At 43.1% G+C, this 17,581-nt stretch overlaps 1 protein-coding gene across 1 annotated transcript in view; it reads right to left on the bottom strand.

The window, feature by feature from the left end:
• The window catches only part of dnai1.2 (dynein, axonemal, intermediate chain 1, paralog 2), a 332,040-nt gene that overhangs the window by 254,597 nt on the left and 59,862 nt on the right, over window positions 1-17,581 (bottom strand). The window contains exons 6-7 of the mRNA XM_078538947.1: window positions 16,413-16,510; window positions 3,125-3,238 (exon numbers count right to left, since the gene is read on the bottom strand). Of these exons, the coding sequence (XP_078395073.1) occupies window positions 3,125-3,238; window positions 16,413-16,510 (212 nt within the window). The remainder of the gene's footprint in view (window positions 1-3,124; window positions 3,239-16,412; window positions 16,511-17,581) is intronic.

Here is a 17,581-nt window from a genome sequence, read left to right as displayed (position 1 = left end):
GATAGTGTGAGAGGGGTACTACAAAATGAAGCCATCTTTTAGAATTATGACGGTTCATTTTTCGATAGGAAGTGGAATGCCATGAAGCTATTAAAGTTTATACTGTTATTGGAAATTATTTTTCCTTTAAAATAGAGGTTTAGTCTGCGGGTGTGTCTTAATTAGATTAAAACCTGCTAGTCTGGGTGCTTTGATGTATACTAGTTTTGAGATGTAAACTGAGAGGGAAAAGTACATTTGCATTTTGTTGAATAGACCATTCAAGAGGGGAGTGAAATCTTGCATCCAGCTAGCAGACATCAAGCAATGTTTATATTATTAATAAAATTGGTACTACGAAAGGGGTTTTATTATTAGAAGAGGTGGAGCTCAAAGGGGCTGGTGATACAATGAGAATTTGCATCAAAGGGGAGTGCTGGGTGTAACAGAAGGGTAATTTTGTGTGTGCAGGGCAGAGGCATGTAACATCAAAGCCTGAAAGCTTACCACTGTTTTTGTAAAGGAACCAAAGTGAAAGGAACCTTATTTTGAACTTGTAAGGTGAAAATGCTTTGCCTGGTGTCTGCTTAAAGTCTATGAGTTGTTGTTGCCTTAGTGGAGATTAGTTTGGGAATTTGTTAAAAGTTATGACAGTAGTAATTTGTAGCCATGTGTATATGTTGAACTTGTGTAAATTAATAAACGTCTCATGTAGTTTGATACAAAAACCTCTCAAGAACTAGTGGTCTTATTCCTGAATTTAGAGTTGCAACTCAAAACATACCAATTGAAAATATAGGTTATGACAGTTGTTTAAAGTTTCCCTCTGGGATTTTAAATAACAGCCTTTACCAACTGCTGTGTCATAACAATTAGGGATGGAATTTATGTGAGCAATTCCCAATGTGACTGGTGAACCAGGGGAATCTGGGACGTGGAAGCCCGAGCAATTTGAGTTTTGATAAAATCGTCCCAGAATGGCACCTGAACCTGATCTGATCTACTACCAAATGGCAGGTAGGCCATTCGTGGTTAACTAGAAAGGCTAAAGGTAGTATCAAACTTAAAGAAAAAGCATATAATTATGTTAGGACAGGTGGAACGGTAGAAAATTGGACAGAATATAAGGAACAGCAAAGGATGGCTAAAAGATTGATAAGGAGGGAAAATTTAGAGTACAAGAGGAAGCTAGCCAGAAAGATAAAAACAGATAGTAAGAGTTTCTATAAATATTTTTTTAAAAATGAGTTAACAAAGTGAGTGTTGGTCCTACAGAAAGTGAGTCTGGAGGATTGATAATGGAAAACCAGGAGATGGCAGATGAATTGAACAGGTATTTTGCATCAGTCTTCACTATAGAGTGTACAAGTAACATCACAGAAGCAGCTATGAAATCAGGAAAGGAAGGGAGGGAGGAACTCAAGGAAAATTACAATCACCAGAAAAGTGGCACTAATTAAATTGTTGGAGCTGCAGGCTGACAAATCCCTTGGTCCTGATGGATTTCATCCTAGGGTTTTAAAAGAAGTGACTGGTGAGATAATTGATGCATTGGTTTTAATTTTCCAAAACTCCCTAGATGTGGGAAAGGTCCCATTAGATTGGAAGATAGTAAATGTAACTCCACTATTCTAAAAGGGAGGGAAACAGAAAGCAGGAAACTACAGGCCAGTTAGCTTAACATCTGTCATAGGGAAAACGTTAGAAGCTATTGTTAAAGACTTTATAGCAGGGCACTTGAATAAGTTCAAGGTAATCAGGCAAAGACAATTTGGTTTTGTGAAATAGAAATCATGTTTAACCAACTTATTGGAGTTCATTGAGCAAGTAACATGTGCCGTGGATAAAGGAGAACCGTTGGATGTACTGTACTTAGATTTCCAGGAGGCATTTGATAAAGTGCCACATCAGAGGTTATTGCGGAAAATAAAAGCTCATGGTATAGCAGGTAACGTATTGGCATGGATAGAAGATTGGCTAGATATCAGAGAGCAGAGAGTAGGCATAAATGGGTCTTTTTCAGGTTGACAAGATGTAATGAGTGGTAAGCCACAGGCTTCATTGCTGGGACCTCAACTCTTTACAATTTATATAAATGACTTGGATGAAGGGGTCGGTAGGATGGTTGCCAAATTTGCTGATGACACAAAGATAGGTAGGAAAGGAAGTTGTCAAGAGGACATAAGGAGGTTACAAAAAGTTAGAGATGGGTTAAGTGAGTGGGAAAAAACGGCGATGAGGCGAAATCTTTACTCTCAGAGGGTAGTGAGTCTTTGGAACTCCCTTCCTAAAAAGGCGGTGGAAGCAGAGTTTTGAATATTTTTAAGACAGAGGTGGATAGATTCTTGGTAAGCAAGGGGGTGATAGGTTATCGGGTTAGGCGGGACGCAGATTTGAGGTTACTATTGGATCGTCCATGATCTTACTAAATGTCGCAGCGGGCTTGAGGGGCCGAATGGCCTACGCCTGCTCCTTGTTCGTTTATTCATATTCAATGACAGGAGACCACAGCTGGGGGCATGTAGGCATGGTCCCTGGTCATTAATTGAGGGAAAGCAGGTGATTTGGGAAGGGGTAATCAGCGGTGCTTTCTGACTGTAATAATATCAAAGCAAAATACTGCAGATGTTGGAAATCTGATATAAAATGGAAAATGCTGGAAAAGCTCAGCAGGTTTGGCAGCATCTAAAGAAGATTCATACGCCCTCGAAACGTTAGCTCTGTTTCTCTCTCTACATATGCTGCCAGACCTGCTGAGTTTTTCCAGCATTTTCTGTTTGCTTTCTGACCGTGATCAGGGTGAAGTGATAAGGGAGGCACTCCAAAACCATGATCAGGGTGAAGTGTTTTCTGATCGCATTCAGAGTACTGGGAGGAGTCTGGAGCAAGGGAGGCTCCAAACTTCCCTTGTGAGGACTGGAGGAGTACTGCATCTCATCGCCCACAAGGAAAGCTAAAACTATATTTTTCAAACTTATTTGCTGGGCCTCTTCTGGTCCATAATCCAGCTCCCAACATATTTAGCCTGCTTCTGCAGGCAGTTGCGCTGTGGGGGTGGATGGGGGGTGAATCGGCAGTGGGGAGGGAGGAGTGGGTAACGGAGAGTTAAAATTAGGTGCTCTGTGAACAAGTTGTGCTGGCTTACCCTCATAGGGTTGTTGAAGGTCTGAGAAGCTCTCTCACTGAAGTTGAACTGATTGGGAATCTTTCGTTCCTGTTTTGGTCTTTTTACTTCCTTCTCTTCTTCCTCTTCAGCTGCCTACAAAATAACACAAATAAAACAAAAGCATTTCAGCCACAGATTTATGCAATAGGAGCATTTAATTCAGTTTCAAATTAAAATCCTATGAGCTTAGTTTATTACAGGCAACTTCTAAAGTGTAAAATAATTAGAACTCTGTCAGAGTACACAACATTGAGGAAGTGCTGATTTGTCAAAGATGCTGTCTCTCAAATGAGATGTTAAACAAGGCTATATCTGCATGCTAAATGCATATAAACAATCACAGGCAATATTTGTGGACAGTGAGACTGTCGCAGATTGCCACATCTGCAATACATGTCTCTTGCTTGAGATGCACAGGCTCAGAGTCTTTAGGTTGAACCTTCCAGCCTCATGGAGACGGGGGTAGGGCCAGGAAAATAGGGAGGAGCCATGTCGGGACAGCTCCCTGGCACATTTCTGGCTCAGGGGAAGGTTCCCAGGGCTGGGCTGAGAACAGAGTTGTCTGCCTACTCCACAGAGGCATTTTTCTTAAGGTGTGCACTGCCCAGTCTCTCTGCCTTTTCCTAATTGCGTTCAGCAAATTTGTTTGTTCTCTCTCCTCAGGACTTCATAGTTTGTTACTTTTTCTGTCCAACTGTTCCTTTCCATTCTCCTCCTAAACCACATTTCAAAGTTATTTAGCAAGTTGGTCTCCTCCTTCCGTAAGGTCCAAGTCTCAGATCCATAATAAACAACAGCTGAAATCAAGCTCTTTATAAGTTGTTAACTTCTTAAGTTGTTTATTCAGCTTTCCGGTTAGCAACTGCCTCTTCTTACTAAATACTGCCTCTCTCATTGTTATCCTTGTTCTTACCTCTTTGCTGCACTTTCCTTCTGCAGATATTATGCTTCCTAAATACTTGAATTCTTATACTTATTCTAATTCTTTTCCTTCTATGAATATATGAATATCTTCTGGTGATTTTGAGATATGCATCCCTTGGTTCACTTTCATTCGTTCATGCCTGATGTTAGTAATCTATTTATTAGTTCTTATAATCTTTCCTTTGTGCTTGCTACAAGTGTTTTCTCATTTGCAAATCTAACTGATGTTATAATTCGACCCCCCCCACCAATCTTAACCACCCTCACTACCGAATCTTAACGCCAGATGCCATGTCTTCAAACACTTCTTTATCATTGCTTCTGTATAGGTATTGAAGGGGACTTGATAAGAGGACCTTGAAGAAGACTTTTTGAAATGCTCTTCCAATTACACATGGTTCCAACTCCACATTGGCTACTTTTACTTTTGCTGTTTGTCCGTAGTACAGATCTCTTATGAGTTGTTTATCTCTCCAGTCTATTCCAATGTCTTTCAGCACTGCCAAGAGCTTAACCCATCAACCCAACCAAATACTTTTTCAAAATCTACAAAACAACATACAATTCCTGCCCAACCTCCAAACTGTGTTTACTCATTAATCTTATTATGGCTATTGCTTCTCTCATCCCTCTTCCTCCTCGGGAGGAAAGTAGTCATCTCTGATGTAGTTCTACACCTTCCCACGTACACTCTGGTCAGAAGCTTAACTATGTCGGGTGGGCCAGGTGGGAGCAGGCGCGGAACAGACTGTCGCCCGCGATTGGCTGTGCGCCGCCATTTCACATGGGCGGCCCATCCAGTGTGATGCACGGCCAGTAGCGTTCAGCGCTACCTGTGTGGGCGGGGGAGGAGGAAGAGTTGGGGCTTGCGCAACAATCTCCCTGAGGCACGGAGCTGCCTCAGAGAGATTAAGTACATATTGAAATGTTTTAATAAAGAAAGATAAAAATTATTTACACATGTCCCCTCATTTGACAGTGTCACATGAGCTGGGACATGTTTGTCGGTGTAGCAAAATTTATTTATTGATTTTATTAAACTTTCAGGAAACCTCATCCTGCCAATGGATGAGGTTTCCTGAAAAACGTGAAGGCCACTTGGGTTCTTCACCTGCCCGCCAACCTTAAGGATGGACAGGCAGCGCTGTTAATTATCTAAATTACTTTCCTAATGGCCTTAATAGGCCTTTGTCAGTTCGGCGGGCGCACAGCCGGAACGAAAGATCTAAATGACACACAATGACGTTGGGATGCACGCCTGATGTCATCACGCATCATTTTGCACATCGGCGTGTCGGCCCCCGCCCCGCCCCCACTCTGATGGCAATATTCTGGCCTCTGTTATAATTCTTAACACAACCTTCGATGCATGGACAATTCAGACTTGCAATATGAAAGTCAGAACATCGGCATGCCTTTGGCTTTTTTCTTAGGCTGATCGTTATTGATTACATGAAATTTTCTGCATCTTTGCACCGTTTAGTAAACATTGATGTTAAGTTCTTTCCCATGTTTTTAATCATCTCTGCACCTATTCCAGCCGATTTCCAGTTTTTATCTCATTTATTGCAACTCTTATCTCACTCTCCAGCATTTCTGGTCCAATGAATTTGATGTCAACATTACTCTTCTTCTAACTCAACCATTTCAGATTTTTCATTTTTTGCATATAGTTCATCAATGTGCTCCTTCCACCTTTTTCTTAGTCATCAGGGTTTGTTCGTAAAACACCTTCCTTGATCTCTATTGCTGTTGTTTCCAGCCCTTTATGCTGAGTACCACTAATCTCCTTAGGCAAAGATTTTGCCCTCATCGGGCCAGCTCGGCGGCGGCGGGCAGGAGCAGTCGGAAAACCAACCGCCACCCATGACCGGGGCCAGACCATGATTTCACGTTGGCAGGCCTATTAAGGCCAGCGCTGCCTGTGTGTGTGAATGTGCGTGTGTGTGTGTGTGGGGGGTGGGGGGGGGAGGAGACTGGGCAAGGAACTTCATGCATGGGTGCAAACGCGCGAAGGAAAAGCTGCCTCAGGGAGCTGAAGATTTTAAGAAAGCAAAATTATTTTAAATTGTTAAGAAACATGTCCCCTCATGTGACTCTGTCACATGAGCAGGGACATGTTATTAATGAAATGTTTCAATTTTTATTTGCTGTTGGAAAACTCATCCCGCCCGTGGATGAGGTTTCCTAAAAAATCCAAAGGCCGCTTGACCTTTTCGCCTGCCCGCCAACCATTAGGTTGGACGGGCAGCAAAAAATTTAATTCAATTATTACTTTAATGGCCTTAATAGGCCTTTTAATTGGCGGTGGGTGTGCTGCCGACTCCCGCGCACGCCCGCTGGCCGAAATATCGCCCGTCATTTTACACTCGTTCAGGTCGGGCCACGCCCGCCCAACAAGCTAAAAATTCTGGCCATAAGGTCTATCCTTCCTGGCCAGTCCAGTTCTTTGAATATATCACACTGTTCTTTTTACCGTTGTTCTCGTGCCTTTTCTGTTTCTCCTTTTAGTTTGTTATTCAAGTGTCTGTATTTCAGCTTGCCTTCTTCAGTATTAATAATCTTCCATTTTATTGGTTGTTCAAACTTTTGCAACATTGCTGTCAAGTGATCAAGAAACCATGGATTCTTTTCCTCTTAAAAACCCGATGCTATTTGTCCCTTCTTCCTTGAAAGAGTCCTTAATTTGTTTCCGTTGCTCATTTATGTTGGTGGTACACTTATCTTATTAGCTGGTATTTTGTTTACTTCATTTACAAACTCTTCATTTTTCTGTTTCGGCCTTTCTAGGTTCCACCATTTTCTGTATATTCCACCTTGGATCTTCTGCAGTAGGAATACTGTTTCCATTTTCACAAGTTTATGATCTGAGTCTGTGTCAGATTCTGGTTCAGCCTTTGAGTTCTTAACACTATTCCTGTATCTTTGTCTCATCATTGTATAGTCCAGTTGAAATCCTCCTGTATCGCCAAACATTTTCCATGTATATCGTCTTCTTTCATGATGCCTGAACCATGTATTTGTTATAGTGAGTCCTGTTCTCCAAAAATCTACCAGTTTTTGGGCTCACTCATTTTTTTCCAGTCCATATGGTTCTACTTCTTTGTCATCTCTTCTTTTCCAATTCTACTGTTCCAATCTCCTGTAACAATCACAGAACTCTTTCCACTCTCCTGTTTGATTAGTTCTCCAATTCTATCATACATTTCATCAACCTCCTTGGCTGGATGTTCACTCATGGACATTTATACTTGGACAATGGTAATGTCCACTGGTTGCCCCTTTAGTTTCACTAGCATCAGTCTACCTGACTTGTATTTCACTTCACTCACACAGTTAGCAGCTTCCTTGTCTAGCACTACTGCTACTCCCTGATCCTTTTCTTCTCCTCCTCAGTATATCATTCTCATTTCATCATGAAGTTGCCTTCCCCCTGTCCTATGGACTTCACATAACCTAGAATGTTTAATTTCTCCTTTTCCATTTCTTGCTTCATTTTCTAGCTTTCCTTTCTTGTTCATTGTTCGTATATTCCATGTTCCCATTCTTTTGATACTGACAAGCTTGTACATATGAGAATTTCACTGGATGGCAATCTGGAAGGCCTCACCTCCCTTGCTGAGCACAACAACACCTAATTTTTTAACAGGAGCTCCTGTCTACGCTGTTGGTATTTGCTTATGCTGGTACCATCTTAAGCCATTTCAGTGGTAGTTCATCATTGACTTCCACTGTGGTGCCGGTTTAGTTGCCAAGAACTCAACCATTGTGACAGGTAGCACTGGGCTACAATGATACCAGTAGCAGACCTCACACAACTAACCTGGCTGACATACAGAATGGGCCTGGGCAAACTTCCACATTGGTGAGTAGATGCCAAGCTCTACTGGAACAGCTTGGCTATAAGCACACCTAGCTCTGGAGCACAAGTCTTTAGCACTATAGAAGTCATGTCTTGATATCATGTGAGCGAATCGAATTGGCTGAAGACTGGCTTCAGTTATGGTGGGTATCTCGGCAGGAGGTCAAGCTGGATCATCCACTCTGCAGCTCTGTCTGAAGCTGGTTGCAAACGCTTCAGGATAGTCTTTTGCATTCAAATGCTGGGCATCATTGAGCATGGGCATGTTCCCCCCCCATTAGATATTTAATTACACACCACCATTTATGGCTATGGTAAGACTGTAGGGGCTTTGATCTGATCCATTGGTTACAGAGTCATTTGGTCTGTTTATAGCTTGCTGTCTTTGCTGTGAGCTGTCTGTTGACGCATCATCAGATTGGTCCTTTATTTTTTGGTATGTCGGTACAGCTCTTCTACATGCCTCTTTGAACGAGGGTTGGTGCGCTGATTTGAAGGCAATGGTACATCAAAGGTCCAGGGCTAAAGTTTCTGACCAGGTGTTGCATGTAATTTATGATGCATTCACGGGGAACTAGATAAGTACATGAGGGAGAAAGGAATTGAAGGTTATGCTGATGGGGCTAAATGAAGGTGCAAATGAAGGGGAGGACAGAGGGGGCATTGCTGGAACCAGGCTTATGTAGGGCATAGACCAGTGGGGCTCAATGGCTTGTTTCTGTGGTGAAATTAGAGTAAAAGTCAAAGTCCAGCCATGATCCTATTAAATGGTAGAGTAAGCTTGAGGAACCGTTTGGCCTACCAAATGCTCCTCTTTCATATTTTCCCAAAATGCTCCAGGTATGAGGTTATAGAGAATGGTGGAATACAATTCTGCTGCTGCTGATGGCCCACAATGCCTCGTGGATGTCCAGATTTGAGCTGCTAGATCTTATGCATGTACCTCATTGAGCATGCTGGTAGTGTCACACATGACCATGAAGATGGAACTTCATCTCCAAAAGGACAATGTGGAGGTCACGATTACGAATAATATCATGGACTGATACATCTGCAACAAATGAGATGGGTGAGAACAGGGTCAAATTGATTTTTCCCTCATGTTAGTTCTCTCACCACCAAATTCAAGGCCAGTCTGGGATATAATCTTCAGGGCTCGGCCAGTTCAGTCAGCATTGGTGCTATTAATCCAAACCTGGTGTTGGACGTTGAGCCCATTCTGTGCTCTTGCTACCCTCATTTTTTTTTTTCATTCATTCACGGGGTATGGGCTTTGCTGGCTGGGCCAGCATTTATTGCCCATTCTTAGTTGCCCTTGAGAAGATGCTGGTGAGCTGACTTCTTGAACCACTGCAGTCCATGTGGTGTAGGTACACCCACAGTGCTGTTAGGAAAGGAGTTCCAGGATTTTGACCCAGTGACAGAGAAGGAACAGCGATATATTTCCAAGTCGGGATGGTGAGTGACTTGAGGGGAACTTCCAGATGGTGGTGTTCCAATGTGTCTGTTGCCCTTGTCCTTCTAGTTGGTTGTAATCATGGGTTTTGAAGGTGCTGTCTAAGGAGCCTTGGTGAATTCCAGCAGTGCATCTTGGAGATGGTACACACTGCTGCTACTGTGCGTCGGTGGTGGAGGGAGTGAATGTTTGTGAATGTGGTGCCAATCAAGCGGACTGCATTGTCCTGGATAGTGTCCAGCTTCTTGTTGTGGGAGCTGCACTCATCCAGGCAAGTGGGGAGTATTCCATCATACTCCTGACGTGTCCCCTCGCTCTCGGCACGCTTTTTAAAATAAACTCCACTCGCTCTCTGCGCTCTTTCTAAAGTGAACTCCTCTCACTCTTTGTGCTTTCCGCCCTGATTTGTGCCTTGTAGATGTTGGACAGGCGTTGGGGAGTCAGGAGATGAGTTACTCGTCACATGATTCCTAGCCTCTGGCCTGCTCTTGAGCCACAGTATTTATATGGCTAGTCCAGTTCAGTTTCTGGTCAATGGTAACCCCCAGAATGTCGATAGTGGGGGATTCAGTAAAGGTAATGCCATTGAACATCAAGGGGCAATGGTTGAATTCTCTCCTGTTGGAGATGGTCATTACCTGACACTAGTGTGGCATGAATGTTACTTTCTTACCTGGCCTGGCCTACACGTGACTCCAGACCCATTGCAATGTGGTTGACTCTCAAATGCCCTCTGGAATGTCCAAACTGCTACAAGGTCACAATAAAGGAATGAAACTGGATGGATCATTCGGCATCGACCTAGGCACCTGAAACGTCAATGGCAATCTCAGTCCTGTCGAACCTGCAAAGTCCTCCTTACTAACATCTGGGGGCAAGTGCCAAAATTGGGAGAGACTCATAGGCTAGTCCAGCAACAGTCTGTCATTGTCATCCTCATGGAATCATACCTTACAGTTAATGTCCCAGACACCACCATCACCATCTCTCAGCATGTCCTGTCCCACCTGCAGGACAGACCCAGCAGAGGTGGCAGTACAGTGGTGTACAGTCGGGAGAGGGTTGCTCTGGGAGTCCTCAACATTGACTCCCATGAAGTCTCATGGCATCAGGTCAAACATGGGCAAGGAAACCTCCTGCTGATTACCACATACCGCCCTCCCTCAGCTGATGAATCAGTGCTCCTCCGTGTTGAACACCACTTGGAGGAAGCACTGAGGATGGAAAGGGCACAGAATGTACTCTGGGTGGGGGACTTCAATGTCCACCACCAAGAGTGCCTCGGTAGCACCACTGCTGACCGAGCTGGCCGAGTTTTAAAGGGCATAGCTGCTAGACTGGGTCCGCGACAGGTGGTGAAGAAACCAACAAGAGGGAAAAACATATTTGACCTCACCAACCTACCTGTCACAGATACATCTGTCGAAGACAGTATAGGTTGGGGTGACCACCGCACAGTCGTTGTGGAGATGAAATCCTGGCTTCGCACTAAAGATAACCTGCATCGCACTGTGTGGCACGATCACTGTGCTAAATGGGATAGATTTCGAACAGATCTAGTAACTCAAGACTGGGCATCCATGAGGCGCTATGGGCCATCAGCAACAGTACAATTGTACTCGAACATAATCTGTAACCTCATGGCCTGGCATTTCCCCATCTCTACCATGACCATCAAGCAGGGGACCAGCACTGGCTCAATGAAGAGTGCAGGAGGGCATGCCGGGAGCAGCACCAGGCATACCTAAAAATGAGGTGTCAGCCTGATGAAGCTATAAAACAGGACGACTTGCTTTCCAAACAGCATAAGCAGCAAGTGATAGACAGGGATAAGCAATCCCACAACCAACAGATCAGATCTAAGCTCTGCAGTTCTGCCACATCCAGTCGTGAATGATGGTGGACAATTAAACAATTCACTTGAGGAGGAGGCTCCACAAATATCCTCATCCTCAATGATGGAGGAGCACAGCACATCAGTGCAAAAGATAAGGCTGAAGCATTTGCTACAATCTTCAGCCAGAAATGCTGAGTGGATGATCCATCTCGGCCTCCTACGGATGTCCCCAGCATCACAGATGCCAGCCTTCAGTCAATTCGATTCACTCCACGTGACATGAAGAAACAGCTGAAGGCACTGGATACCGCAAAGGCTATGGATCTTGACATTATTCCAGCAATAGTACTAAAGACTTGTGCTCCAGAACTTGCCACGCCCCTAGACAAGCTGTTCCAGTATAGCTACAACACTGACATCTACCCAGCTATGTGGAAAATTGCCCAGGTATGACCTGTACACATAAGCAGGACAAATCCAATCCAGCCAATTACCACCCCATCAGTCTAGTCTCGATCATCAGTAAAGTAATGGAAGGGGTCATCAAACAGTGTCTTAGCAACAGCCTGCTCACCGACATCCAGTTTGGGTTCTGCCAGGGCCACTCAGCTCCTGACCTGGAGGGGAATCAGGGAGAAGCTCTCGACTGGTTTGAGTTATACCTAGCACAAAGGAAGATGGTTGTGGTTGCTGGAGGTCAGTCATCTCAGCTCCAGGACATTATGGCAGGAGTTCCTCAGGGTAGTGTCCTTGGCCCAACCATCTTCAGCTGCTTCATCAATGACTTTCTTTCCACCGTAAGGTCAGAAGTGGGGATGTTCGCTGATAATTGCACAATGTTCAGCACCATCCGCGACTCCTCAGATACCGATACAGTCTATGTCCAAATGCAGCAACACCTAGACAATATCCAAGCTTGGGCTGACAAGTGGCAACTAACATTTGCACCACATAAGTGTCAGGCAATTACCATCTCCAACAAGAGAGAATCCAACCATCGCCCCTTGATGTTCCAAAGCATTACCATCACTGAATGCCCCTTTATCAACATCCTTGGGGTTATGGACCAAAAACTGACCTGGACTAGCTATATAAATACTGTGGCTACAAGAGCACGTCAGAGGCTAGGAAAAGTACTCCCCAAAGCCTATCCACCATCTACAAGGCACAAGTCAGGAGTGTGATGGTCTATTCCCCACTTGCCTGGATGAGTGCAGCTCCCACAACACTCAAGAAGGTTGATACCATCCAGGACAAAGCAGCCTGCTTGATTGGCACCACATCTACAAATATTCACTCCCTCCACCACTGGCGCACAGTAGCAGCAGTGTATACCTTCTACAAGATGCACTGCAGGAATTCATCAAGGCTCCTTAGATAGCACCTTCCAAACCCACAACAACTACCATCTAGAAGGACAAGGGCAGCAAATAGATGAGAACACCACCACCTGCAAGTCCCCCTTCAAGCCACTCACCATCCTGACTTGGAAATATATCGCCATTCCTTCAATGTCACTGGGTCAAAATCCTGGAACTCCCTTCCTAACAGCACTGTGGGTGTACCCACACCACATGGGCTGCAGCGGTTCAAGAAGGTACCATCTCCTCAAGGGCAGCTAGGGATGGGCAATAAATGCTGATGCAGCCAGCGAAGCCCACATCCCGTGAATGAATTTTTAAAAAACTTGGGCCACTTCCTCCTGATTATATTCCACTGTGTCAGCAGCTCTGGTGGGTCTGACCTTGCAATGAAACAGGATATACCAATGTATGGTGGTGGAGCAGTGTGGGACATTTGCTAAAAAGTATGAGCTTAGCTATGCCAGGCTGTTGCTTTGCTGGTCTGTGGGAAAGCTCGCTCAATTCTGGCACAAGTCCTTAAACGTTTTTGAGGAGGATTTTGGAGGGTCAACTGGGCTGGGGTATCAAAGTTCAGTGCCTAGGTCAATGCTGGGTGATCCAACCAATTTTGTTCTTGTTAAACTTTGTTATAGCAGTTTAGTACCAATGATTGGCTGGAGAGATGGTGTGGGAGGGAGGACTTTATATTTCTGAGGCAATGGGACCGCTTCTGGGGCAGGTAGGACATGTACAAGATAGACGGGTTACACCTTAGCAGGACTGGTACCAATTCCCTCACAGGGAGATTTGCTAGCGCTGTTGGGAATGGTGTAAACTAGCTAGGCAGGGGGGTGGGAACCAAAGAGAGAATTCAGAAAGGAGAGAAACAAAACCGGTAATGGTAGGAAGAAAAGTGGTAAGCGAAATTGGAAGGCAGCAGAATCAAAGGCCAGCATTAAATAGGGTCAAAATACAGAAAAATGTTTAAAAAGCAAAATTAAAGGCACTCTACTGAACGCACGCAGGAGTGGCAACAAGGTAGGTGAATTGACAGCACAAATAGAAGTAAGTGGGTGTGATCTAATTGCCATTACAGAGACGTGGCTGCAGGGTGACCAAGGCTAGCCTGTACAGCCTGTCCTCATATGACAATTTGCCCATTCCTGGTGTTAGTCCAGTAAACCTTCCCTGCTCTGAACTGCTTCCAATGCATTTACATCCTTCATTAAATAAGTAGACCAATATGTGGACAGTGCTCCAGATGTGGTCTCACTAATGCCCTGTATAACTGAAGCATAACCTCCCTAATCTTCCATTCAATTCCCCTTACAATAAAATATAGCATTCTATTAGCTTTCCTAATTACTTGCTGTACCTGCATCCTAACATTTTGCAATTCATGCACTCGGACAACCAAATCCCTCTGCATCTCAAAGCTCTGGAATCTCTCATCACTTAGATAATATGCTTCTTTTTTATTCTTCCTGCCAAAATAGTCAATTTCACATTTTCTCACATTATAATCCATTTGTCAGATCTTTCCTCATTCACCTAGCCTATCTATATCCTTTAGTAGCCTCCTTATCGCCTCTTCACAACTTACTTTCCTACCTATCTTTGTATCATCAGCAAATTTAGCAATAATACCTTCAGTCCCTTCAACCAAGTCATTTATATAAATTGTAAAGAGTTGTGGCCCCAGCACTGATCCTTGTGACACACCACTCTTGCTAATCATAAAATGACACATTTATGCCTACCCTCTGTTTCCTGTTAGCTAGACAATCTTCTTTCCATGCCAATATGTTACCCTCAACATCATGAGATTTTATTTTCCACAATAACCTTTGATGAGGCACCTTATCAAATTTCTTCTTAAAATCTAAGTACAGTACATCCACTGGTTCCCCTTTATCCAAAGCACTTGTTACTTCCTCAAAGAAGTAAAATCAATTGGTTAAACATGATTTCCCTTTCATAAAATCATGTTGACTCTGCCTGATTACCTTGAATTTATCAAAGTGCCGTTTTATAACATCTTTAATAATAGCTTCTCTCATTTTCCCCATAGAAATGTTAAGCTAACTGGCCTATAGTTTCCTGCTTTCTATCCCCCTCTCTTTTTGAACAAAGGAGTTACATTCACTATTTTCCAATCTAATGGAACCTTCCCCAAATCTAGTGAATTTTGGAAAATTAAAACCATTGCATCAACTATCTCACTAGCCATTTCTTTTAAAGCCCTAGGATGAAATCCATCAGGACCCAGAGACTTGTCAACCCACAGTTCCAACAATTTGCTAAGTACTACTTTCCTAGGATTGTAATTTTCTTAAGTCCCTCCCTCCCTTCAATTCCTGATTTACAACTATTTCTGGGATGTTACTAGTATCCTCTATAGTAAAGGCCAATGTAAAATACATAATCAACTCATCTGCCATCTCCTTATTTTCCATTGTTAATCCCCCATCTCACTTTCTATAGGACCAACTTTGTTAATTCTTTTCTTCTTTAAATATCTGTAGGAACTCTTACTTTCTGTCTTTATATTTCCAGTTAGTTTTCTCTCACACTCTAATTTTTCCCTCCTTCTTAATGTTTTAATGATTATTTGCTGTTTTTTTTATATGCTGTCCAATCTTCTGACCTGCCATCCACCCTTGCACAATTATATGCATTTTCTTTAAGTTTAGTACAATCTTGAACTTTTTTGGTTAACCACGGATGATGGGTCTTCCCCTTGGAATTTTTCTTTCTTATTGGAATGTATCTATTCTATGTATTGTGAAATATCCTGTTAAATGTCCGCCACTGAATCTCTATTGACCTATCCCTTAACCTAACCTAAGTTGACAGTTCACTTTCACTAGCTCTACTTTCAAGCCCTCACAATTGCCCTTATCTAAGTTTAAAATGTTACTCTTTGACCTACTCTTCTCTCCCTCAAACTGAATGTAAAATTCAATTTTATTATGATCACTGCTACCTAGTGGCGCCTTCACTATGAAACCATTAATTAATCCTAACTCGTTGGTCAATACCAGGTCTACTGTAGCCTGCTCTCTGGTTGGTGCCAGCACGTGCTGTTCTAAGAAACTATCCCAAAAACATTCTATGAATTCCTCATCTCGGCTACCTTTGCCCATCTGATTTTCCCAGTCTATATGTAGATTAAAATCCCCCATGATAATTGCCGTACACTTCTGACAAGGTCTCATTATTTCTCGATATCCCATCCTACCATGTGGTTACTGTTAGGTGACCTGTACGCCACTCCCACAAGTGACTTCTTGCCTTTATCATTCCTCATCCCTATCCAAACTGCTTTTATATCCTGGTTTCCTGAACTTAGGTCATCCCTCTCTATTGTGCTAATATCTTTAATTAACAAAGCCACCCCTCCACTTTTTCATAGCTTCCTGTCCTTCCTAAATGTCACATACCCTTCAATATTCAGGTCCTAATCTATGTCATCCTGTAGCCATGTCTCTCTGGTGGCTAATAGATTGTACTTGTTTATCTCAATTTGCACAATCAATTCATCTGTTTTGTTTTACAAATAACCATGAGATACATGACTAGTGACTCTGTTTATTTTATAATGTTGGTTGAAGGACAAATATTGGCCAGGGCATCGGGAAAACTCTCCCGCACTTACTGCAGAATCTATGAAATTTCTATGTTTCACTTTATTTTTCTGAGACATCCGTTGCTGGCTAACATCCAGATCTCTGGCTCTCTGAACTCTGAACCCTCAGTATGGGGTCTAATGCCAATGAATGGATCATTATGATATCCACTGTGTGGGTGTGTGCAAATAGGTTGTTCAAATTATATGCTTGTACCTTTGCATCTGGAAGTTCTTCCTCTTCAGTATCCATTTTCTCCATACTTTCAGATGGAAGTGTTTCAGCGGGTGTATCAATACTTTCAACATCACTCTCTAGGTAATGGAATAGGAAAGGCTGTGATATTGCAGATAGACTAAATTTACCTCTCCCTCCTCTCAAATGCACAGAGAAAAGCTGTAAAATGCTCAACCTCAGTCAAGGCAGGTATAAGTGTCAGTGAAGGCAAGAATTCAAGGACAAGACCTTCTGTATTCTAGATAACTTGCTGCCCTACTACTTGTGCACGCATTTTTGAAATTATATTAATGCACTTACATTTTTAATAGCAATGATTTAGTGGCATCATAGAGTACTGGTTTGAACCCGAGGGTCCCGACATCACTGAATTTCTGAACTCAGTTTCATTGCACTGGTAAGGGCAAAATGATTTACTGGAAGAGTCATCCTGGTTTTTCAGACCTCCCAGCATCCGGTGCAGAATTGCAACAGCATAAGACCATAAGACGTAGGAGCAGAAGTAGGCCATTCAGCCCATCGAGTTTGCTCCAACATTCAATGAGATCATGGCTGATCTGGTAATCCTCAACTCCATTTTCCTGCCTTTTCCACATAGCCCTTGATTCCCTCGCTAATTAAAAATGTCTGTCTCAGCCTTGAATATACATAACGACACAGCCTCCACAGGCCTCTGCAGTAAAGAATTCCACAGATTGACTACCCTCTGAGAGAAGAAATTCCTTCTCATCTCTGTTTTAAGTGCGCACCCCCTTACACTGAGATTATGCCCTCCGGTCCTAGACTCTCCCACAAGAGGTAACAACCTCTCAGCATCTACCCTGTCAAGTCCCCTTAGAATCTTATATGTTTCAATAAGGTCGCCATTCATTCTTCTAAACTCCAATAAGTACATGCCCAACCTACTCAACCTCTCCTCATAAGAAAATCTCTCCATACCTGGGATTAACCTAGTGAACCTTCACTGGACTGCCTCCAATGTCAGTATATTTTTTCTTAGATAAGGGAGCTAAAATTGTTCACAGTATTCTAGGTGCGATCTAACTAGTGCCTTGTATAGTTTTAGCAAGTCTTCCCTATTTTTATACTCCATTCCCTTTGAAATAAAGGCTAACATTCTATTTGCCTTCCCTATTACCTGCTGAACT

This window comes from Cetorhinus maximus, chromosome 1, assembly GCF_964194155.1.
Source record: "Cetorhinus maximus chromosome 1, sCetMax3.hap1.1, whole genome shotgun sequence".
Taxonomy (NCBI): domain Eukaryota; kingdom Metazoa; phylum Chordata; class Chondrichthyes; order Lamniformes; family Cetorhinidae; genus Cetorhinus; species Cetorhinus maximus.
This window is presented reverse-complemented; position numbering and strand designations above follow the sequence as displayed.